Source organism: Candoia aspera, chromosome 1 (assembly GCF_035149785.1).
Source record: "Candoia aspera isolate rCanAsp1 chromosome 1, rCanAsp1.hap2, whole genome shotgun sequence".
Classification (NCBI taxonomy): Eukaryota; Metazoa; Chordata; class Lepidosauria; order Squamata; family Boidae; genus Candoia; species Candoia aspera.
Genome location: NC_086153.1, coordinates 285,949,447 through 285,975,405, shown reverse-complemented (window position 1 = coordinate 285,975,405; position 25,959 = coordinate 285,949,447). Strand labels below are relative to the sequence as shown.

Genomic DNA, 25,959 nt, shown 5'->3' with positions numbered 1-25,959 from the left:
TTTTTTACTGTTTTTCTAGCTTCAGACAGGAAATAGGCCTTTTAAATATATAGAGTTCATTAAAGGGGCCCATTAAATATCCCATAATAGTAAAAGTTTTTGCATTCAGAGTGCAGTTATGAACTAGAGTTTTAATGGCTATGTCCAGAACATAGTTGTCTGTATATTTAAACCCGATCCTTTAAAGAAAATAACATGACATCATCAAGGTCATTATTAAAAACCTTACTTTATCAAATCTTTACGAAGCTTCAGACACACTTCAATAGTAGAAAAATACCCATTTAGGAACTGGAACATTTCATATTTCAAAATTAAGTTGAGGCCCCTGCAGTAACAAAGCATGTAAGCTTCTTATGAATTTCAGGTCTTTCCTGTTCCCATCATTTCAAACATGAAGAGCTTCAATCATTCCTCCATGGGAGGAAGCACTCTGGTGACACTCAAAAATGCTTGGTTGTATATGAGGCTCCTTGGATCCCAAGTTCCATATTCCATAATACAAGAATCTTACAAAACATGTATTTCAGTTTTTGTATGATTAAGGGTTATAAAGCAATTACTTTCAGCTGAAAGGAACCAATTACTAATGAGTCACTCAAATGATCATTAACAAAGGATTTTGCAAATTGCAATTTTAATAGTATTTGAGTAAAAATCTCTGAAGAGAAAATGAAATAAAAAAATGAAATTAACTGTGATAAATCAAAAGAAATTAGTTTAACAATGACTTGTCATTTATTTACCATAACAAAATAAATGCACAGGGAGATTTCACAAAAATACAAAAGGGAATTTTTGGTAAAAGTGAGCTATTGGCCACAACTGTGAAACAGCTTATTTGCAAATAGTGACATACACTTTAATATATTCCATTTAAAAAAAGAAGTGACTTGAAGATCATGGCTAGTGCTGCTTTGAATTCAAAATTTGAATTCAAGGCAGGTTACAAACAGATAGCAATACTTACAGAGTTAATAAAATGCTTAGATCTATATTTTTTCATCTTTTTCAACATACCGCAGATCTAAGCCTTTTGCTATGTTAATGTTATTAATCAAATATTTGCTATTCTATTGCTAATAATATAATCATAGCATAGTTGATGAATAACATAAATATATAATTAGGTCTTGATCCAAAGCAGAATTAAAATTCTGGGTCTTTCCTGTCCTTTCTTTCTCATTCCTGTGTACAGGGATGATGTTGGGACCTAGAAATTCCCATGTAAGAGCGACATGCAAAGCAAGGTGTCCATTAAGCCATGGGAAAGGTGGGGAAAAGAAGCATCAGATTTATATAACAAAGGGTTAAGAAGGGACTTCATTCTCATTTTAAGCAAGGTCCATGCAACTGCTTTTAGCTGTTACAACCAGGATACAAATCTAACAGGTGAATTTAGAATCATGGAGTTGTAAGGAGCCATGTAGGCCACTGAGTCCAGCCCCCTTGCTCAATGAAGGAATCCAACTGAAAGTATTCCAGACACATGGCTGTCTAGCTTCCGCTAGACAAAACACACTAACGTAACACACGTGGTTTCATCACCTAGTTAAATAATAAATGCAATTTTATTTCTATTCCACAAATCTTTAGAACACCAAGAAAAGGATATTGCGAAAGATAGGAGATAATATTGAAGGGAATCTTAATTTCAAGCTTGATGACTGCATCTACCAAAGAATAATGCAGACTAAATTTAATGAAGCATTACCCAGAGAATTCAATCAGAATACTGTATGTCAGGTTTCTTTGTTGTGTGATACTGACAATAACACATCAAACTGCAGATAGGCACCCCATGAGCTGACATCAAAGAGAGTGTGTTAAAGGATTGATTCATTGTATAATGATCATTGGCAACAATGACACTATTACCTTAGAGAGGGAAAGCTTTTTTTAATATTCATTTTTGTCTGCATTAATTTTTATTGGGAAGAGCTTGAAAAAATTATTGGGGGGATTGGGATTAATAAGGAATTTAAGAAATTGTAAATTGATATGTTATCCTATTTTCCCCATTTGAAAATCATGGAGGCCATAAAATTATTTCACTGATTCAGATTTTACCCAAAATGATATCAGTAGCGACAAACATCCCGGAGGCAATATGGCAAACATCTTTTTAAAGTTTCAGTTGCACTTTAGACAAGACCCAGACAAAAACCATTTTCAATTGGTTGAAATAAAATAAAGACTGCATACCTATGGAATGGAGAAAGTTAAAAATGCATTTTGTTACCTCCTAATAAAAGATAAAAAGCAAAACCACAAGCATTCACTCTATTCGTTATTAACCCATCCACATGTCCTATAGTAATCAGCATCAGCAATTCCTTCAGCCTTTCTCTAGTTCACATGATCTCTTCACCCGGCTGCTACCCCCTATAAATACATGGAAGTCCCTGTCTGAGCCACTGGAAGCAGGGTGACTCAGTGTGACAATCGAATTTGTGCATGAATAGTTTCTTTTATTGACAATTTTCAAAAGCCTTCCCAGGTTTGGATGTCTTAAAATTCACTGAACAGGGACCAAACGTTCATGGCTTATATTATATAGTATATCATCAATAACACACCATGCTGTACTGCCATAAAATAATGTAATTGAACCTATGTCACCATTTCCATTACACGGCAGTACTTTCTGAAATTCTATCTTTGGCTTACCAAGACTTTTTTTCCCACTGCAGTGCTCAAATTCTTTCTTCCTTTTTCCTCCCTCATAAATCCCAAAATATCTTGTAAAACATGAGTATAAGTTAAGATGATGATGAAAAAGAATTATTTTAAACCAAACACAGATTGTTCAAGGCTAAGAAAGATGTTATCTGGTGTCTACCATGTGCATGTTGAATAACATGATGTTTATTTTCAGTGCTTCTATGTTTTCCATCATATTTTTTTAAAAATTCAGTCCCACAAAAATGCATCCTTTATAGTTAGTTAAGTGCTTACATTTAGAGGGATAGTGACTTTTACAGCTTTTCATATTTTGGAGGGCATACAGATACACACACTCCATATTGTATTAACATTTTAATTTATTTACTAGTAATTCATAGTATAGATTAGAAATATAATAAACGACTGTAACCAAAACAACCACAATCAGGTGACATAATACAGACTGAAACAATGGTTTTGAACATACATTCTCACTGCAACTAAATTTTATTAGGCTTAGAGAATGGCCAGATCAAAAATAACCATCCCTTCTGTCCTCATTCCACCATACTGAAGCACTGGGGTCCACACATGTCCCATATGCAAATGGGTAGCCAGAAGCACATTTTTATCCAAATTCCACATACACTTTCTGATCAAGAACCAAAATCCAGATTGAGTAGCTGCTTCTGCAAATGTTATCTTGCAGAATCCTAAAATTGTGTTATTACAAAAAAACAACAAAAAAGGACAATTTTCTGTACTCTTTCCCACTTAATACAAACAACAACAGGGGAGGGGAAGAGAATGTGCTAATAGGTGTCAATTAATTTGCTAAATGTATATGTACATCAGCATTAGCTACAAGGCTCTCTTTTTAATGGCTCATCATATATTATCAGAAATTGCTTCCTCCATATATATCAGGGGTCACCATATCTAGCTGAGTTTATTTTCTTTCTTTTATTTTCTATCCCACCTTTCTTATTTTTATAAATAACTCAAGGCAGGGAACATACCTAATACTCTCTCCTCCTCCTATTTTCCTTACAACAACAACCCTGTGAGGTGAGTTGGGCTGAGAGAAAGTGACTGGCCCAAGGTCACCCCACTGGCTTTCATGCCTAAGGTGGAACTAGAACTCTGTCTCCTGGTTTCTAGCCCGTTGCCTTAACCACTAGACCAAACTGGTCTATTATTGCACTAAGCAATAATGAGTGTGATTCTTACCTAGTCCAATAAACTTAGACACTATGGTTAATAACCCATGTTTTATGACTTAATGTGATGTGAACCCTAGGCAACTGCGGCTAACAGAAGTATTAGCAAAATCACAGCTTAGTCCAATGTGATGAATCCTACCTAGAAAGTCATAGACTACTTAATATACCACTGCTGTTGAGCAGAAATCTCCAAAATGGAAGACAGGTTGAAGAGATAGCAAAACTCCTTGTTCCATTTGTATTCCATACTTCCATGGAGCCTCAGACATGGTTTGGCAAATATAGAATAAAAAATGAGGAAACCAGGCTGTGCATCTCCTCATTTGGCTTTCTGCCATTTCATTTGTCACTTAAAATAGTGCAGAAGGGACAGTGCACACCACAAAGAAGTTAATTCCATTAATGCATTAATGTAAGGTCACATAAGAGCCTGGCATTATGGCTGAACTTTGCTATGCACTGCATAAGCACATTTGCACAGAGGTACACGCATGGGCTATAACCCCAAGAACTTGTACTAAATCATTTAAAAGCATCACAACAGACACACTCCTTCAGAAATATAATGATTACTTTCAGAAGCGCAATTACTTTTCTTTTTCAACAAACTGATCTCAAAATTAACACTCTGCTTTGCTGCAGCACCAAAGGAGCAAGATTCAGTAGATGACAAGTATTTGCCTGAAAATTCAGTTTGAGATAGTTACTTAACTTTGGTCTGTATCTTGCCTGCGATCAAATTATTTAAAAAAAACACATTGTTGTGACCACTGCAGTCCCTGATCTCTCTGACGTTGGCAATCCCTGGTCTACATTATCTTTTCTCACTCATCTTTCTAAACAGCAGCAGTGATTTTACAGCCTTACATCTAGGAAAGCATGCATCCAGACAGACACCGTGCAAACAAGCAAAACAGAATCAACCTGTCTTGCAGCCAGCAGGTATATTTATATTTTTCGGGGAGATCAAGGGCCAGAATGGGTGAGTAATAATTTAAAGTAGGTACTCCATGTCCCACATGTGAGAAGAGCTACAATTTTGTTTTCGTTGAGTTTTTTTTTTTTAAATTTACTTTAAAAATTGCATTAAGGGTAGTCTAAGGCTTACAATGCATTTTTTTCTATTCACCCCCCACCAAACTCAAATTGGTGGGAAGGAGTTTTGGCAGTTATCATTATGGAGCTTTGTGGTTGCGAAATTCAAGGATCACATGGAAGCCTGGATCCTCAAGCTGCCCATCCCACTGTAAAATGGCATGATACATTTTTTTTTAAATGCATGAACTCCTTGCCATATTTTTTCACAATGCAGTTAATTCACTGGAAATGCACTTGGCTCAAACTTAGGCAACATCTCCCCTTAATTTTTCCCTCAAAGAGTAGTTAATCAACTGTAAATACATTTGGATAGAAACCAGTTTTCTTAGGGTTTGCATTGCAGATCTAAACAAATGCCTTATGTAAATAACTTCCTATACCATATTTTTCTCGGTGTTAATTATACCACACCCACCTTTTAGTGCAACAAAAATATGTATAAAAGAAGATGAGTCTCATGGCAAATGTTGCTCTGAAAGCATTTACTGATTCTTTCCCTGAAACATAATTCACCATTCTGTAAAGGAGTACTTTGGGGAATGATGATGCAGGCAATGAATAAGTCACCCTGGCAATTGGGTAATAAATAACAACTGACCCATTTTCCCTACAATACCTCTCTCATCCCCATCAGTGTAACATGAAGAACTGACAAACAAGATACTCTCAGAATCAGAATATATTTAACAGAGTAAAATTAGGAGCAAGTTGAAATAAGGTTGACAGCAACTAAGAGAGGGGGGTGGATACTGAATATTTCATTAAGACAAACTGGAACTTTTCCCCTCTGCTTGTGATCTGCAATCACTGATAGTTTGGGAACTTGTGTATTAGGAAGATAATGAAATACTTAAGAATATTTTTTTCTTACCTAGGACAATCCATCTTTTGTTTCCACTTCATTTGTTTCTGCTGTTTAAAAAACAGTTAAATTCCATTTTCTATAGAATATAAAATTAAAGAAGCTGTCCACAGAGGAAATTAAACAGTTTTCACAGAAACAGTTATCAAAGAAGGTACATCTATCAATTAAACAATAGTTACAGATTTTAAGCTACACCAAAACATTACATAGTTTCAAGTTACACAGGACTAACCAATTCTGCCTCTACCTGTAATTCTTCTTCATTAAAGAAAAACTTGAAGAAATAAGTGTGAAGGAAGAGTTAATCACATACCCTTGACCACAAAAAAATGCAAGGCAAAGGGCTATGACCTTGAAAAACATCACAAGAAGAGGGACCCAAACAAATAGACCAGGGTAATCCGTTTAAGATTAAATAAAAGATTAGAGCATCAATACCTCAGGAAGTGGGGGGCAGTGCCAGATTCAAGCACTTGACTTGTTGAATCTCAAAGTAACTTCCATTATTTATGATACAATGAATACACTTAGGGAGTAAGGAAGATAAGCTTAACAGATATGCCAGAAGCATTACCTGGGCATTTTTTTAAAAAAACAAGATAATATTCGGAAGCAGCTCAGGCAAAGACCTCCCCAATTCATTGAAGAATAAGGAGGAGGAGGTACAGTACAACCAAAATGGCAAAATTCTATTATAGCCAGTCTCAAAAAGTAGTTTTAGTCTTCCTGTGGAGTTGAGTTCCTATTTGGTCTACCTAATAGGGCTTGACACTACGCAAGGAGAGTTGGGAATCTCCATGACCAACCAAATCTGGGATGTCAGCAATCTGCATCAGTAAATATGTACAGCCTGCCTATATAATATGCTGAACTTATTTTTGAACCATAAACCAGGGGTTACAAGCCATAACAACTCAGGTCACAAAACACACTGAAAACAACATCAAACATCACAATATGAACCAAATAAGTATCTCTCAAAAGACAGCACTATATTCAGCTTTAGTTAACTCCCAGAACCCAAAGTGAAGCCTTCTAAAAAAAAATAATGAATCTTCAAATTTTACTTTGCCCGTTTCACATGATTTCTCTGGATTTAGTGGCTTATGGGAAAGCTCGCTCCAATCAAAACTCCAGTCAAAAGCAGAAATTATTCAGCCACTGTTAAGGGTGGGGAAGATGAGTAATTTGGCAAACAGAATGTTCACCTCTTAACCAGCACAAAGCTGGAAATGCCGTGTATGTTCCAAAGAAGGGAGGAACAAACAAGCATTTCCTTCTAAAGGCCAAAGCAGGACAGTTCTGACCAGACTGACCCATCCTGCCTCTGAACTACTGAAAGACCTAGCAGTCCAAGCCCCTTTGCATCTTTAACATCCCCTTATATTTCCTTTTGCAAAACAGTCTAGAAGAGCCAATCTGTGCAAAAAGAAAATTTGAGCTACTTATATTAAATAGTCAATAATTCCATTCTGCAGGCACATACAAAGCATGCTGACTGTTCAAGGTGGAAAAAGCCTACAATCAAGAAGATGGAAGCTTCCCAGCATTTTTATTTTCCATTTTTAATGACTCACAGGAAAGAGAATCTATTTGTATCTTTCAAATTTGGCAACCCATAAAATAGTCAGGGACAGCTGGACACAGTGTTTGAAAACTCCAATAGATAGGATTTCCTATGAAATATCTCTGTTACTGGAAAATGATGGGAATTGTAGTCCAACACACATGAAAATACAATTTGGGAAATACTGTCCTAAAGCATAAAGAATAAAAATAGATAATCTCTTTATATGAACCATTCTGAGACTTTTTAAAGACTACATAAACACAATTTAATGATAAGGATTTGATCACTTCGTTGAAGAGAAGTGCATACCAGTCTACAATATTAAAATGTAGATTGAATAAACTGGTTTCTTCATGGCATATTTCTTTCAGTTATAAATAACAAGAACTTCTTTTCATAACTTAAGATGAAAATCAAAGGTTGTTTAGTGGAGGGTTTTTTTTGGGGGGGTGAGGTGCTATAAAATTATCATTGACATTTTAATTAAAAGAAAGAAATGTATGGAAGATAAACAGGGCACTTCCCGTAACATTCTGCGGTGGGTGCTCTGTCATTCTTTGAAAAATCTTACTAAATTACCCAAGCACTCACTGGGCAGAACAGCTATAATTCACTGTTCCCTGTAATGTAGCCTATATCTATCATTATTTTAATTAAACTGAATCTTAATTCATTATCTTCATTTCAATATACCTTGTTATTTTTATCACCATGATAGCATATTATCTTAGCTATCACAGCTTTAAAAAAGAGTTTTTTCTGTAAAATAGGTCATCAATACTTGAATTGTTTATGAAAAATTCAGCTATAATTTGTTTAAACACTTTTCCTTGGAAACAAGAACTGTAATAGCACACACTTTCCTAATAAGTTACATTATTTGCAATCTTAAAACCTAAATTATGCATGTCTCTTATTATTTAATGCAGAGATACATGTTCAGAGGTCTTAGTGCCAATGCACCCCATCCTGAAACCCTTGGGTATGGCTCCAGAGACCTCCAAAAGTTGTTAGCGAACTCTACTTTTTAATATGACAGAAAACATTGATAACTAAATACATGACTTTACACTGATCACATCAACTATATTTACTTTTACTTAAATTTTCAATGAAATGAAATTTCATTGAAATGAAATTTTAATTTTTGTCCTAACCCCACACTACTGCAAAACCAATATCCTTGCCCTGAAGATGGGGAGAGTTGTGCCTTACAGGATACTTATCCTGATTTTGTAATTCTTTTTCCCTCTTTGGCAAGTTCGTATTACTTCTATAGCATTTAATCAAAACCATACGTATCCCATACCTGATATCTGAATTTGTTTGTGTGTACCACTCTATTTTCCAAGGAAAACTCTTGCCATGTGCTTAGGAGAGAATATTACTCTCAGATATTTTGCCTCTGGTATAGTTTTCTTCTAGAAATATTAGTATCCTTTTATTTACTGCAAGTGACCCATGTTGTCTTCCATAAATAATAAATATTAGAATTAAACTTTTGAGGGGGTTTTTAATGCCAAATAACCATCCAGTTTGCAGAATATCTGCTTAATGACTTTCTAAATGTGGAAATTATATGCAACTTATCAACCCCCATTTTTTTCCAACACTGTTAAACTGAATTCTGTGCATGTATACTGTGCATGTTATACTGAATTCTGTGCATAAAGAACACAATAGATATGAAATTTTAATTAAAGCTTATTAATTATTGTTTTTATCAATTGGAATCTCTGTAATCACAATGCAGTCCAAATAGCTTGTGAAGAACCATAGAAAGCTAAGCAGAGTTGGACTTGATTTCAGAAGTTGGAAAACACACACATACACATGCACAAAGAAGGCAAAGTCAAAGAACTTTCACACTGTGGCCAAGTCTAGGTCAAGGACACATCCACGAAGTCATCAGGAATTGACATTACATTGTGATTTGTGACTTTTTATATCCATAATACCATCTAGCAATTTCTACTGGCTCACTTTTTATCTCTGAAAACTTCAATGATATAGAATTTTGAATTGACAAAAAGAAATTTAAAGCATTTACTTATATTTTCCATTACAAAATAATTTTTTAATTTTAATTTTAATTTAATTTAATTTTTAAATAAAAAATTAAGGGAAAATATATCAATAACAAGTTAAGACTCAGAATCCCTAAAGAAGCACATCCACTTCTAGCAATTCTGACAAACAGTTGGCACAGCATGGTTTACACACTTAATTAGGGTTATTTTGGGCCTTTTGTGAATGGGAACAGTTGTCAAACAATGCCTTCAGAAGGCCATATCAATCATTAAGCAATCAGAATAATTTTTATTAAGTACCATAAAATGGCACTGAAATATATATTTGTGTGCAATGTAATCACACAAAATGTCCATGTAACACAGACTTTCATTGAGGAAAGCTATTCTGACAGCCTATGTATCAATTCTGGAGAATTCTTTGAAAGTCTAACAGGACACAATAAACCTGCACAGTCTATCAAAAACATTGCATGAGTTATGAGTTGCACAGTTAACAAGTTATTAAGTTATTTTTGGATTTATATCTCAACTTTCCTTCACGAATTTCTCCATTTCTCCCCATAAGAGTTCTATGGGATATGTTGAGCTAAGAGATTATGACTGGCTCAAAACTATGCAGTGATTTTTGTTGGCAAAGGGTGAACATGAATGTGTGTCTTCCCAGACCTATGTCCACCATCTTCAATTACTATACTACACTGACTCTTTACACAAATGTACACATAATTAATGTCTTAAATTACATGTTCAATGCCAAAATTAAAAAGTACAAAGAAAATTCCTAGAAAAATACCATTGTTTAAAGACTCTATTAGCCTCAAATGGGTAGAAAATATATCTCACAAAATAAGTAATTTACTCTGATATATTAAGAAGCATACAACAAATGTAAAATAATTCAAACATTTTATTTTAATACAGTATTAGAGTATTGTTACTTTCTGGAATGCATATAAATCAAAATGTATTTAAGGAAAAAAGCTTCAAAATATTTTAAGAATGATCTAACATCCTGCTTTCAACCTCCCATCCTAAGAATATTTAAATCCTCCTGCCACAAGAAACTGCATACACACAACCTACAGAGGGCACTGTTGTATCAGTTTTAGAACATTTTTGGGGGCTGCACTGGTCTGTAAAAAGGAGCTGTCAAAAATATCCAATTCACTGTATATGAAGGATGCAAATGTAGTAAGCCTACCTGATTTGTAGCACCCCCCCCCCCAAAAAGCTAAGATTTTCTAAAGATAACTGAACTTGCGCGAAAAATACGAAGTTTGCAACAGCCTGTTGGACTGAATATACCACTATGGTATATATAAGTAGTATATATAAGTAGAATTATCCCTGATAGTTGCTCCATTGAAAAAAGATAATTTAATCAGAGCACCCCACTCTTCACAAATCAGTTTCACTACAATCCCACATTGTGATCAGCAGAAATAACATGCATGAGCAGATTCAATTCTATTACTAGGAGCAGGATGTTAATATTATATAGTTTTTATTTAAAAGGCTAATTCTGTCCTTCTACCTTTGTAGGTATTATATAACAATAAGACATTGTTACTAGAATTATAGATATAATATAGCCAAACTTAAGTTTTCAAAAAAGAAGTTGTGCCATAAATATCATTGTCCATCTCTGTGTTAAAAAAACAGATGCTATGGATTTTCTTTATTAAAACATACATAGAACATTAAAATGAAGAGTTAATATATGGCTTATTTTATGTGCTAGTAAATTTAGTACCAAGATACCATGTTTTTGATTACAAAATACCATATTTTTTATTTCAAAAACAGGAAATGGAAATTATCTCCATCAAATTAAACATACGTGATATCCATGCAAAATCTTTTATTTTTCTTTGATGTGTTATCAAAATAGCCACAATATTCAGGGACTGTTCTTTTTCTCCATATGAACCTTTTATCTGTAGCATGCTTAAATTAATGCTTAAGTTCCATTTATTTCAACAGGGTTTAAGCATGTGTAATACTGCTCGGCCATGTAGTACTACAAGCTGATTCAGGACTAAATTAAAAAAAAACAGTATTTTTTCATTCACATTTTTCTGTTGTTTAATGAGAACACTACACACACACACAGAGTCTGAAAATCCCCTTAGCCACTCCTTCTCCATAAAAGGATGACTGTTTTCAGTTCCTTTGTTGACACTATTGTTTTCAAGACTTGCTAATTCCAAAACTATGGAGGGAAGATCAAGCAGAAGTGCCATGGCAAGACAAGACCCTGCATGGGATGTACAATTGACAGATAGTTGAGGTGGCTGACATTGGGAAATCCTACCAGTGGCTGGAAAGGGCTGGACTAAAAGACAGCACTGAGGCACTGATCATAGAAGCACAAGAACAGGCACTAAGCACCAGATCCACAGAAGCAGGGGTCTACCACACTAGACAGGACCCAAGGTGCAGACTGTGCAGAAAGGTCTCAGAGACAGTCCATCACATAGTGGCAGGGTGTAAGATGCAGGCAGGAATAGTATACACTGAATGACACAACCAAGTAGCTGGCATTGCGTACAGGAACATCTGCACAGTGTATGGGCTAGATCCTCCCAAGTCCAGATGGCAGATTCCACAGAAGGTTGTGGAGAATGACAGGGCTAAGATCCTGTGGGACTTCCAGATCCAGACAGACAGACAGATACCGGCCAATCATCCGGACATTGTGGTAATAGACAAGGACCAAAAGACAGCAGTGGTCATAGATATAGCAGTGCCAAGTGACAGCAACATCAGGAAGAAGGAGTATGAGAAGCTGGAGAAGTACCAGGGCCTGAAGGAGGAACTAGAGAGGATGTGGAAAGTGAAGGTCAAAGTGCTTCCAGTGGTGGTAGGGGCACTTGGGGCTGTGACCCCAAGCTGAGAGAGTGGCTCCAACAGATCCCAGGAACAACATCAGAGCTCTCTGTCCAGAAGAGTGCAGTGCTAGGAACAGCCAAGATACTGCGCAGAACCCTCAAACACCCAGGCCTCTGGTCGAGGACCTGAGGTTGAGGAAGACACATACCAACCACAGGGGTGAGAAGGGATTTTTTTTTTTCTCACACATACACACACAATCTGAAAATTCCCTTAGCTACTCCCTCTCCATAAAAGGATGACTGTTTTCAGTTCCTTTGTTGACACTATTGTTTTCAAGACTTGCTAATTCCAAAACTAATTCACACAATTCAGCATCAGTCTGTTCAGTGGACCTATACACGGTTCAGTCCCAAAATGCAAACTATATTTCTTGATCAAACGTAAAGGGTTCCAAAGGTGTTTTTAATATATATGCTGCCCTTATGACTTAATTACAATTACTTCTTAAATACATATTTTACTGAAATCAAATCCATGCGTCACAGTAAATCCAAGCAAAACATTTTGATAAGTGACTTTAAATTGCACTGATCTCTTTAACATAAGTTCCCATTAATTGCAAATGTGAACGCTATAAAGATTATTAAAACAAATTACAGATTTCATTTTTCCCAAAGATCTTTAACATGATCCATTAGTATTTATGTAGCAATATAAGATTTTAAGTGATAATTAGAAATCTAGCTGCTGCTAGAGAAATATGGACCACTGTTTATCCATATACAAGTATTTCATTTAAAATGGTAGTACTCTTAAAGGAATATTAAAGCAAAATGATTAGCAAATATTACAGTTAATTAATGTTCACTTTGCATTTAGAAGGATGACATGATCTTCTTAAGAATAAATATATTGTTTCTTTCTGAAGTCTTGCCAAACCTGAACTAGGTAAAGGTTAGATTTAATGACTAATAAACAGACTTTAAAGGCAAAATAAAAAGAAATCCAGGGACTGATCAGCTTCCAATTAGTGAAGCTTAACTTTTAAACAGGAAGAAGTTTGAAAAGAATGAGTACAGTTGGAAACCCATAGTTCACATTGTGCAATATCCCTGATAAAAGGAGGAAACGTGTGTTTATCAATGTGCAGCAAAAGCATAGTTCATTTGACGTCCTGTAAACAATGCCTAGTTACCCGTTTCCGAATACATGTGAGAATCTTACAGATCCAGAACACCACATTCATCAAGCAACGCCACATTAAAATATCCTGGCAGTGGGAAATTAAGAAAACCCGGCAATCAGAGACTTAGGACTGATTAGGAAAAGAAACCAAGGTTTCCTAGCCATCTTTCACCACTAGCTTTGCTTTCTCTGCTTATTCAGAAGTAACACAACAGGTTGCAGTCCGACATACCCAGGGACAAATCCACAGAAAGTATTTATATAAAATTTTATATTTCTCACAGTAAGCAGTTACCTTTTGTGCAGAGAGGAAGGAGGGAGCCAGTCATACAATTTTCAGGTGAACTGCAGGGGCAGTACATAATGTACATAATGCAATATTTATTAATGACATTAGAAAGACAAACACAACACTTGGAAAAGTCTTCCCCTGAAAATAAATTCAATTTATTTTCAAGTAAGATTAACTGCATCCTTATAACACTTTTGGAAAATGATGCAAAGCCGTTTAACCTAAAAACAGCATTTAGCCAACAATACAGCAACCATCTCTTCAGCTTCCTTCAATTCCCTCCCAGACTCACTCTCCCTTTCTCCTGCCCCAATTTTTATTACTCCTTCTGGTTTTAGTCCCAGATGTAACTAACTTTAGATGAGTCTGTTGGGTCTGCCCAAAGCATTCAAACAAGGTGCTTTGCAACATGTAAGAGCCAAGTACCTCTCTTCAAATCATTAAAACAACAACATCTCTTTACAGGTTTGCCCAGCTGCTTCAAAACTGTTTCTGGCTGTCTTCTAACTCATGTGCTTGCATAGCAACTTTATCAAAGGCAGCTGGAGAAAGGTGTTTTCAAGCTTTCTTCCTTCTTAAGAAGGCACCTATTTCTGAGGATTGTTTTTCTGAACGGCCCCCCAAATCCCAGATCCATCACTAAATGAATTTTACATCGCACTGCACTGGCATATAAGATGATAAAAAAGCAACTAATATACCAGATTGTATTAGCTGAAACTAAATTCAGCGCGGTGGCTAGTTTCAGTCTTCCCCTCTGTACACATTATCGTTATCATCCTCATCACCACCACTGTTAATATCATGCACTACAGAATAGGCAACAAGGTTCTAGTCTACACTGTCATCAACCCTAAAAAATATGGTACACTACAAAGACCTACGGGTGCAGTAATCTCACATCTGAAGGGCACCACCAGGTTCCCCATCCCTGCTCTAGTACTACAAAGCTGTTGTTACAGATCACTGAAATAATATGCAAAGATTAGTTCCGGTGCTCTTATTCATATAAGATAGAAAACGGTGGAATGAATGAGTTTCAAGTTCTGCTTGCAAGAGAAAAAATAGAAATCGAACAAATAAACAAACAAACAAACAATGTGGTTTATTTATTAAGTTGCCCGGGAGGGTTATTATACAATGTAATTGATATACACAGCAATTTAATTTATAGGATACCCTCACCATGCAGACCATTCCTGAATCCAAAGATCGGGCTGTTATTTAGTCTGCAAAATGTCTTGATTATTTTTTATCAGTCTCAGCTGAGTTATAACAAACTCATCCAGTGATCCAACATTTACAGTACATATGTCCACCTTCCCACTAAAACAATGTTGAGTAGATAGCTTAAAATAAATTCCCCAATCCAACTCCATCCAATGGGTTGGACTTCAATCCCCATAACTTCTAGTCAGGACCAGCTGGGAATGGCTACTGCAAGCAAAGCCTTTATTCAAAGGATCGATCTACTTGCTAAAAATCTGTAAATATCTCCACAAATTAGTCACTCTGAACATAAAGAATGAACAGAGACATAAAAGGATTCAAATAAATTATTACCATTCAGTAGAAGTTCATTATAATAATGAGAGACTAAGGAGAAAAATAATTCTACCGGCAATGTAAATATGACAAGTAGAAAACGCTGTGAATGGATCTATAGTTGAGAAAACACTTTTGAAATGTTATGTTCTATCTATATTTTAAGAGATAATATGTTTATAATAATATATAAGCAAGTAGACAATGGGTAACCATGTAGGATAATATCACAAGCATTCTCTATGTATCACTATTGCTCCCTGTAATGACCAAAGGAATAAACCTTGTTTTACATTAATACAAGTATCATCTCCCTTCGGTTTCTACTATAGTTAAAAATGTAAGTTACAAAACTATGTTCCTTTTCAAAATATATCATCACTTAACAATTACTATATACTTGAGCAACATGTTTCATAAGACTTCCACACTTACAGATCTTATCAACAAACTTGGACCTATTTTAGGAATTGCAGAATCAGTGGCAAAATCACTAATTTAAAACAGTTGTTCCTCGTCTACTACGGAACTGAAGATGTCATTCTTAATATTACAATACCAAATTGCCTTACGCATTATATCTAAAACAAATCGGGAGATCATATTAACAGCTTATCCATTAGGTAAGCATGGTTCCAGCATATTACCTTGGATGTGTATGCCACTAGAATAGTACCTACTGTACTATCTAGCATTATTTAATCTAATAGAATGGAGTAAATCACCTATTAAAACAACACTAACAATCATAATACACACACTGAGTTTTGGGATGCATAACAAGGCAATTGTTATTGATGATCACAGTAAAGGATATGCTATGTTTTGGGGAAAGGGGGAGGAAGATTAAAATGCACAAAACTTAGGCATGTAGTTTCTTCTAACTATATGCTCAGGGTCTATAATGTATGCAAATTGGGAGCATGTGCACTGCCTCAGCACACTACCTCGGTGCTATGTGACTGAGAACCAAAATGCTTTTGAGTATTATCCCTAGCATTTGTCCTACTTGGTTGCAGGTCACCTTGTTTTGCACTGTGCTTCAGTTCACAGAGTAAAATTATCAATGCAAGATGTGATTAGTTTTTCATCTGGATTGTCACAGAGCCTAATACTGATTAGGGCTGAGAGGGAGTGACTGGCCCAAGGTCACCCAGCTGTCTTCTATGCTTAAAGTTTCCCTACTCCCAGTCCAACACCCTAACCCAGTGTTTCTTAACCTTGGCAGCTTGAAGATCTGTGGACTTCAACTCCCAGAATTCCCCAGCCAGCATGTTGCCAAAGTTGCAGAACGCTGTTCTAGTCAAAGACAGACACAGGGGCATATTGAAATGACCTACTAAGCATGCTGGATGGGGGATTCTGGGATTTGAAGTCCACTGCCCTAACCATGACACCACACTGGCTCTGTTCTTAAATACGGAAGGAAGGAAGGAGGCATGACAGAAACGAACTACTGTAAATCAGGAACCTAGTGTGAGGACATTAGTATTTTATTTCTTTGCCATTAGCTAGATGTCCCATACCTCCTAAGAATGTCCATAAGCCTTTGTCTAAAGCTCCCATTCTTCCTCCAGCCCCATCCCCAAGCAAATGAAAGTAGGTGAGTGTTTTTGCAGTTGCACTACTCAACATCTGGAAACCTTTCCCAAAGAATCTCATCCACCACCACCTTTACTGTATTTTTCAACATCAAGAAAAATCCTAGACATTTCAGTATGTTTTACAACAGAGTTTAGTATTTTATGGCTCTGGGGAATTTACTGACTTTACAGATGCTGTTTCTGGCTTTTATGAATGCTATTGTGCCTAGAATAGTTCTACTCCACTCTGGAACTTTTAATGAACACTGATTTGGACTTTATTTAAATAAATTAATGTTTTAAACTTTGACATGTTCTTTTAACAAAGGGGAAAAAAAAGTCAACCCGCAAGATGCCTTATTCTTATGAATTATAGCCAGATTTTCTTTAGTAACTTCTCATATCTGATTATTATCTGCAGGATATAAGAATAGTGTAAGTCAAAAGGACTACTCTTGGTATTTTATAAGAATTCAAAGACAGAAACAATTTTGTTTCAGCTCCTGCTAAATGTCTGAAAGAATTAGCCATTTCAAGCTACAATAATTGCAAAATTATGACACATTGCAATAATTATTTCCCAGATTTTAATACACCAAGAAATTATTGCTTCAGCCTGATTTCTGCAATTTGTTGGTATCTTCCAGATGTGTAAAACGTCAGTTCTCATAATTCCTAGCCAGCAGAACCCAACCTAACTCAGATCCGTGCACCGAGGAAAATTGGAGCAAGTTTAGCGCTCGTTTCTACCTTGTTAGCAAGCCAAAAAAAAACCCTCAGCAAGAGGTTTTTATAAAAATTATCAAAGTGCTGCTATTTTAAAACAATACCTTTTTTTAAAATTAAACCTCTGAAGTAACCTCTGTTAGTAGCTTAATGTTGTAATGCTATTAATAAAGATGCGTATGCCTCATTCCAACAGAGGGAAAACACATGGAGGACACCTGTGTGACTAAACATTTGGTGGAAAAGCCTAATGATTGACAGTGAAACTAACCGAAAAAGTCTGTCCATCACTGTATATCAATAATATGGTTTGGTTTGTTTGGCAATGATGTAGTGTGAATGTATGGGTTAGTATGTGTGAACCCAGCCAACTGTGTATTGTTTAACAAACTGTGGTTAAAAAAAAATAGTTTTGCACAATGTGTGAAACCAGCAATTGTGTTAGATGGCTTAGCTTTGTTAAAGGTTTCTAACCAAATGTTGGATGGCTATTTCTCAGAGAACAGTCTAGAGGGCCATTTGAATATACTGTACTCACATCTAGGTCATCAATTCTTAAGTGCAAGTAGCTGCCCATGACATAAAACAGGATCAAGGCCTTTCTTTCTTTTCCCCCCTAAAAAATTAAAAACCCCAAACTTTTATTCTTGTTCTTATAAAGTACCCAATAATGTACTGAGGCATGCAAGGTTTCGAGTGCAATTTTAGAAGTGCTTTAAATGAATTCAGCTGTAAAAGCATGGTTATTGAATGTCTTTCATAAATGCAATTGATTCCATATATTTATATCTTTGAATTTTTTTCCAGTGAAATTAATATCTACTTAGAAAAAAACACCTCACTTATTTAGTCCAAGACAACTTGATAACATCTTTCAACTATAGTTATAAATATCATGCACAAACTTCCAAAGCAGAAGTTGTCAAGATTTAACATTAGCATTAATTTATGTCATAACTGACTGTTATTCTCCAGATAATAGCAACATATTCAGTCCTTGCTGTCTGAAAGAAAATGAAAAGAAAGTTTGTCCTACTATTAATCATTTAGTTTAATTGATCAATAATACATTTCCTTTCCTCCCCTTATTACTTCATCCTAAAAACATCTTTTGGCATGGAAAAAGTTAGAATAATTCACTAAGAACCACATTGTGTATTATAGCCAAGTCCAATGGTATTGCAAATTTTCAAACCCTATCCTTAAGCAATAAACAAACATCACTGCATTAAGTCTTCAGTCAATAACAAGAAAACTTTTCAGGAGAGGGCTGACACTGTATAATGGCACTGGGGCCAATTTCAAATAAAATATTTCTTAAAAGCTAAAATCATGCAGGTCATCATTGCTCATATTATTGCAACTTCCTCATCCCTTCGGTAATGGAAAGTTTGAGCTATTCTCCATTAAGAAACTTAAAATACAGTGTTTTCAAAGACGATTAAGATTTGCATCCTTCTAGCCAGTTTCCAAAGCTTTTACATTCAGGTAATTCTTTCCTATTGTTGGAGGAAAATTCTGAGAGTGCCTTGGACTGCAAGAAGATCAAACCAGTCCATCCTCTAGGAAATAAAGCCAGACTGCTCACTTGAGGGAATGACATTAAAGGCAAAACTGAAATACTTTGGCCACATAATGAGAAGACAGGACACCCTGGAGAAGATGCTGATGCTCGGGAGAGTGGAAGGCAAAAGGAAGAGGGGCCGACCAAGGGCAAGATGGATGGATGATATTCTAGAGGTGACGGACTCGTCCCTGGGGGAGCTGAGTGTGGTGACAACCAACAGGAAGCTCTGGCATGGGCTGGTCCATGAAGTCACGAAGAGTCGGAAGCGACTAAACGAATAAACAGCAACAATTCTTTCTACACCAACATCTCCCTGTTCATGACAGAAACAGAGGTTTTTTTTTTCCTCTTATGCACAGAAACTGTCTTCCACAAATGTTTCACTATTGCTCTAAGTGAGCTGATATGAACACACACACTTTTTGCATATTGCATGAAAATGTATTAACTTTTTTCCCATGCAGTTTCTCCATTACTTATCTGCTTATTAAGGACCCCCGGTAAATTCCAAGATAAGCTAATACCTGGAACAATTTTGAAACCATTGCCTTAGAGCAGAGTAAACTTGTTCTTAATGTAATACTAACTGAAATCTTTTTCAGAACTTCCATGGAACCAATACCATTAAGAGCAGTACATCTATAGTTCTGCATAATGAAATTATGCATTTTGTTGCTATTTCTGTTCTGCAGTGAGAAATTGTACACTTAATTTATTCTGAAAGTCATTCAGAATAAATAGGGGGAAAATACAGATGCCCAAGCTTGTTTCATCAACGAGTTTGCTTCCACTATACATATAAGATACTACCTAGCATAACCCTTTTGTTTTATGTGTAATGTTTAGCTGCCGCTGCTTCAACCTGTTCATTACAGCAGAAGGTTAAATCCCTGCACTGAGTTCACAAGATGCTCACAACTTCCAGCACTCTATCTCAGTCATTCCCCTACAGTAATTACTTGTGGTGATAGAGCTCACATTTCTGCACCAAACCAGAAGGAAAAAATTGTCCATGAGCATAAGCTATAGCCACAGGTATCCAGGTCAGAAACATTTAAATTTGAACAACCTTTTGTCAGCCTTATTTTTCCACCTAGATTTCTGTTCAAAGCTATGGTCCATTTCCTTCAATCAGTTTGCATGCTAAAAATATTCCGCTGAGACCCGTAAATGATCTCTCTGTAGTTGGGTGCAGGTTAAACACACCATTGTTCTAAAAAGGAAATCCAAGTTTAGAAACAACATAAGTATTATTATATTCCGAGTGATTGTTGAAAATCTTTTAAGTATATTTTATCTAATAGAACAACAGTAAGCATCCTATTTGAAATTCATCAGCCAACCTTCAGGCCAATAGTCACTATTGTCTCAACTATTCCAGGAGGTATATTTTTATGATAAATCAGCCATAAATACAGAACCTCAAAATCTATGTAATATAAATATAAAACAATCTGTTTTATATAGACTACAGTGACAGTTATCAAGCTTCCTGATCTGAATATCAGAGTTCAAACGATTATGAACTACCTCTTTAAGATGGTAAAGAGACATAATATTATAAATTTTGTCACATTTTTATCAAAATTTTCATGTTGTTAAAAATCTATGTAGCTGGTACAGAATAAATAGTTATGTCCAGTCAACTGCATCAGTCCAACAATACAGAGGGAAGCTTGGATGCTTAAATAGAGTATTCTACTTATATTGAATCAGTAAATCAATTTAAAAAGGAGCCAAATGGAAAAGACTATGGATGTGCAGAAAGACATTCTTTCTAATTAAGTAACAGGAAATATCATTCTTTTCAGAATTCTTAGAAGACACTAGATCTTTCAATTACAATAGCTCACTTTGCATGCAATACTAAACAGCAATTTAAAGCTTCTTGACTTATTCTCCCAACCATACTACCAAAGGGGAACATGATACCAAGTGACTCACTACTGCTCATTCTCATACCAATAAACCATAGTTTACACTATATCAACCAAAATCAGTGATATTTTCCTGCTTTCTAAAAATGCTATCCTGGTAATTCAATGTATCATCAATAACAAAACTCCAATCTGTGATGATGCTCCAAGTAAATAATACAATATCAATAATGAATTCTGTCCTCTTTGATTTTCCTTTAAAATTCACAGGCTTTTAACATGGCAAATACTGTGCTGCCTACAGTTAAATACACAAACAAAAGATACGAAACATAAATTCGGAACAAGAAAAAATAATCAGCAACGTAAAACTTGGGAGGTATTGAATCACTATCCCATTCTGATGTATTTCTTGGCATAAATCAGTTTTTACAGCTATAATAGGATCTTTAACCTGAAGCAGGAAGCAACAGTAAAGTGCAGAATAAACTCTAAATTAAGGCCACTTCTTCCAAGTTTATTCTCTATGGGAAACAAGATATACAGCAATAATATGGATGAGTACAAGAGAATAGGCAACTACAGGCTTGAGGTCTACAGCTTTAATCCTTACATTTAAGAGATGAAGTTGCCATACAAAATACCTTGACAAATTTCAGAAGCTGATAAAGATCTTCAACCTCATCACCCTCACATTTTGTGTAGATGCTGCCTGTGTTAACGCTGGTACCCTTAATCGTGTGTCGGTAAAGAGGCAAGCCCATTGCTTCAGCATATAATTCTATAGCATGATGGCCCACTGTTTGATACATGTAACTGTCCAGTTCATCAATTCCTTCTGAAAGGCAAACAAAGCATTACTATATTATCAAATGCAATCAAGAACATTACTCCAATACATTTAAAGCACTTCAAAACAATAAAAATAAAGAGAGCAAAGAATAACATCTCTTCTACCAATTACATTTCAAATATTCCCAAATGCAAAATAAAGAATAACATTGAAAACATCCCAAGCATCTTAAAAATGAACAAACTTTATCAACTACACTCACTGCTTCCCTGTGCATGGAGATTATCTCTTTTAACAAGCATCAAAGAAAAATTCAGTCTCATATAAGGAGACAGCCCAGGATATCATCATTCATTCATTTCTTCCTTCCTTCTATAAAATCACTGGCCTTTTAAAAAGTCATAATGTTGTAAGTGCAGAAACAATCATATGATTTAAAAAAATACTGTAATAAAAATCCTAGAGGTTAGCAGTCTCTACCAGCTGCTGCCCTCACCCACTGAGCAAGACTCCCTGCCACAAAGGCCTTCAGAACCAAAACCCTGTGATAAAGACCAGCAAATTCATCACTTGCACCACAGCTGGCCATAATAAGAATCATGAAACATTAAGAACTGCCCTTGAAGTTTTATTGCTCTTTGCCCTGCCTTCTTGGTTGTAAGCTAAAAGGCAGTAGCTATCATTTCTATTATTCTGCAAGCCTTTTCTGAATTGTTCCAGCTGAAAGATGTAAATGCTTTTAAGATTCAAGTAATACTAAATAAACAAACTGTTATAACAAGTCATCATGAGGCACATCCTAAACTGGGGGAAGACCACCTTGTGGAACTTTATAAACTATGGGTTGGAGTGAGTTTCCTTTGCACTACCACTAGTGCAACAATTTTATTCAGCCCGCTTCAGACTTTTTGTGATAGAGGGTAGAAGATTAAGGAGAAAAAGTTTAATCAATAAAGAACCCTCTTTCAATGATACACCAGTAACAATATCACAAGTTTTCAACAGAGGGAAGGACCCCTTGCATCCATAGTAGAATTACCATGGATCCAAGCCACTAAACATAAATATTAATATTTCCATTTGATTAACCAAATTTTTCATCTGTTCTCTATGTGTAAATCTCAGCATCTGCATACATCTTGATAAGAGATAAATGGGTTTCTCTGAGTAAACAAGTATAGATATCTGGTTCTGATCTAAATATTATTACTAGATCTATAGTCCATCTCAAGAAGCTGGCCCAAAGCCACCTAGCCAGCTTTCTTGTCCAAGGGAGAACTAGAATTCACAGTCTCCCAGTTTCTAATCCAGCACCTTAACCATTACACAAAACTGGTTCTGAATTGTTATAAATTCATTATCAATTTGAAGCAATACATTCAGGTCTTACAAACTTTATCAAGTTGTCTGAAGTGGAAACACAAAATAATCTTAAACATTTGCAATGTATGCTAAGTTTTATTTCAAAAGATCACAAAAATACCCTCTAAGGGAACTCCTAATTTAGTATTTATGTAATTTACTGCAACTTTCAATGTAGTAATAAATCAAAGTTTATGACATCTCATGCACAATAACCCTTAAAATAATCACGTAGCTCTAAATGGCAACACTGAATGTTTCTGGTGAAGATTAATGTTTAAAACAAATGTAACACACAGGACTGCAATACATTATCCCAGCTTATTATCTCCTGTAAACAACTTGGTTGGGAATATGAGTGTTTCCCAGAGCAACTCTTTCCACAAAAACCTCACCTTTTCCCTCAAAGTAAGTTCTGTGTACACATACTCCCAAGCAAATGTAGAATTTGAAATACTCTTCAGAGTAGGTAATTATGAGGTACTGTATAATCTGACTAAGTATAAAGTAACTTTCTATGTTCCTATGAAACATCCTAGCAAGTCCATACATTGTCCCCTTTTATCTGATAAATAAAATGATAAAATATTGGCGGTGATGGAGAGTTCAACGGCTCCTGTATAAGAAATGTGGAATCATTACCTTTGTTTTCAGCAGGCCTTAAATTGGCTAAGGCAACAATCTGATGGCCAGCAGCAACACAATGCATCATATTGTAAGAGCTGTCTTTTCCACCACTAGAAGAAAAAAAAAGCTGTGTTGATAATTAAACTTTTCAATAAGAATGCTCTTGAAATGTTTGTATTTACCTCAAAATGGCAATGAAATTGTTTACACTTAAAAAAAAAAATCAGTGTTTTTCAAATATTGTTTTATTGTGAACCACCCAGGGTCCCCCATGTGGGGGAGATGGGCAGTCATAAAAATATAATAAATAAATAAATAAGTAAGTAAATATCTTAAGTGTCAGTATGTTTTTTAGTTGGGTTTTTCAGTTGAGTCACTAACGTTTACGTATATTTTTTTAGTTGAGTCACCTATACCTTAAATTCAAATCAATTAGGTAACTGACACTTGAACAAAAGCTTAATTCTCTTTAATCTCACCAAAGCTTTCTTATCAACATCATTATTTTTTGCATTTAAGTGGGCAATGAAAGTACTATTTGCACACAAGAGTACCATGGGACAATGTTAAAAAAAAAAACTTCTGATTTTCTAATACTCCTGTCTAGGCCAAATCAGGATGCTTTCATAAGTATCTCAGCCTGGAAAACAGATTTTACATCTACCTAGTACAGTGTGTGATATGAGACTGGCAATTGTTAGTGTAACAAATGATATACCACAGTGTGTAAGATTAGGTGTGGTAAAGAATGAAATTCATTTTATCAACTTGATCTATATTAAAAAATGCAGTACAATTCTGTTGGAATGCAAATATTAAAAACAGACAGACAGCAAGAAAAAAAAATTCACAACTAAAGCATCAAGCTTTAAAAGAGTTATTGTTAAACCTTCAATGTCAGTGACTTTTCACAGGCTCAAACTTAAATGCAAATCAATGTTGTGTGGGTGCAAGACAGCCATCAGAAGCAGTTCAGCTACCAAGGATATCAGACAGAATGAAAGGCACTCTATTCCTCAGCATTTGTGATGCGCAAATGTTTGATTCTTCACAATTTTCCTCATTTTGAAAAATGCTTAAATTGCTAGTACTTCTCAGAGGATAATATGACTGCCCTTTAAAAAAGAATACGCATACCTAAAGTTGAAAAGTAAAATGAAGAAACTATACAATTATAATTATAAATTATTTTTGTCCCACTAAAGTCTATAGAATATGCCAGTTTAACAAACATACACTGACATGGTAACCTGAGTATAAGATTCTTGAGTGCCATCCCAGATATTATTCTGGAGTCTATTTCAGTTTAGACTTAATAGTACTATTCTAGTATACAAGATAGCTATTAACAGAGGGATAAACAGAGAACTGTTATGAACAGATACTCATAAAAAGAAGAATCTTAAGACCTCCAAAATGTCACCATGCAGGCAGTCCCCATACACCCTGATCTCCTAGTCCAGGAGTAGGACAAATAGTGCCCTTTAAATGTTTGGTTGTAGTGGAACTCGTACTTTGCAATGCTTCCCAAGTGTGAAGGGACTGGATATCCGTAACTTCTGAAGTGTACCTTATCCTAGATTAAAGGGCAAGCAAATCTAAGCCTGTATTTCATAAAATGTATCACAATGCTGACTGCACGCGAAATAAAGGAATGATTGTGGGCTGTCTGCCAGTTGCATCATTTGCTCCAATCATAAGGGAGTCCAAAACTTCATAGAAATCGTTAACTGCAAATATTATTCCGCTCACGACAGCTTCCCAGCGCCAAGCAATTATTTTACCTGATTAAAGCCACTACTTTCATCCCGGATAGGTGGAGAGAAACAGCCAGGAAAAGATACCAAGCTGAGCCAGAACCTCCAGCCACACTCACCTCCAACCCACGTGCCTTCCCGGCTGATGCTGTTTGAGGTTCCTTCCTTTCCCAGAAAGTCCCACCTTCTGGGGTCTGTCTCCGAAAGTGCCTGAACAACAAACGACAGCCTGACTAAAAAGCTAGCGCGGCACCAGCTACATGCTTTCTGCCGAAGGCTTTTTCGTCGAGATCCTTGGATCATGAACGCGGATGCAAAATGCAAAGTGAGTTTAACAGCGCTTTAAGGGGGGAG

The 25,959-nt window shown here is 35.7% G+C and overlaps 1 protein-coding gene across 2 annotated transcripts in view; it reads right to left on the bottom strand.

Moving 5' to 3' along the window:
- The window catches only part of DPH6 (diphthamine biosynthesis 6), a 232,972-nt gene extending 207,246 nt beyond the window's left edge, over positions 1-25,726 (bottom strand). For both annotated transcript variants that reach the window (XM_063290002.1, XM_063290004.1), the window contains exons 1-3: positions 25,633-25,726; positions 23,864-23,958; positions 21,711-21,904 (exon numbers count right to left, since the gene is read on the bottom strand). In XM_063290002.1, coding sequence (XP_063146072.1) covers positions 21,711-21,904; positions 23,864-23,958; positions 25,633-25,655 — 312 coding nt within the window. In that variant the 5' untranslated portion in view covers positions 25,656-25,726. The remainder of the gene's footprint in view (positions 1-21,710; positions 21,905-23,863; positions 23,959-25,632) is intronic.
- Positions 25,727-25,959: the final 233 nt, after the last annotated feature.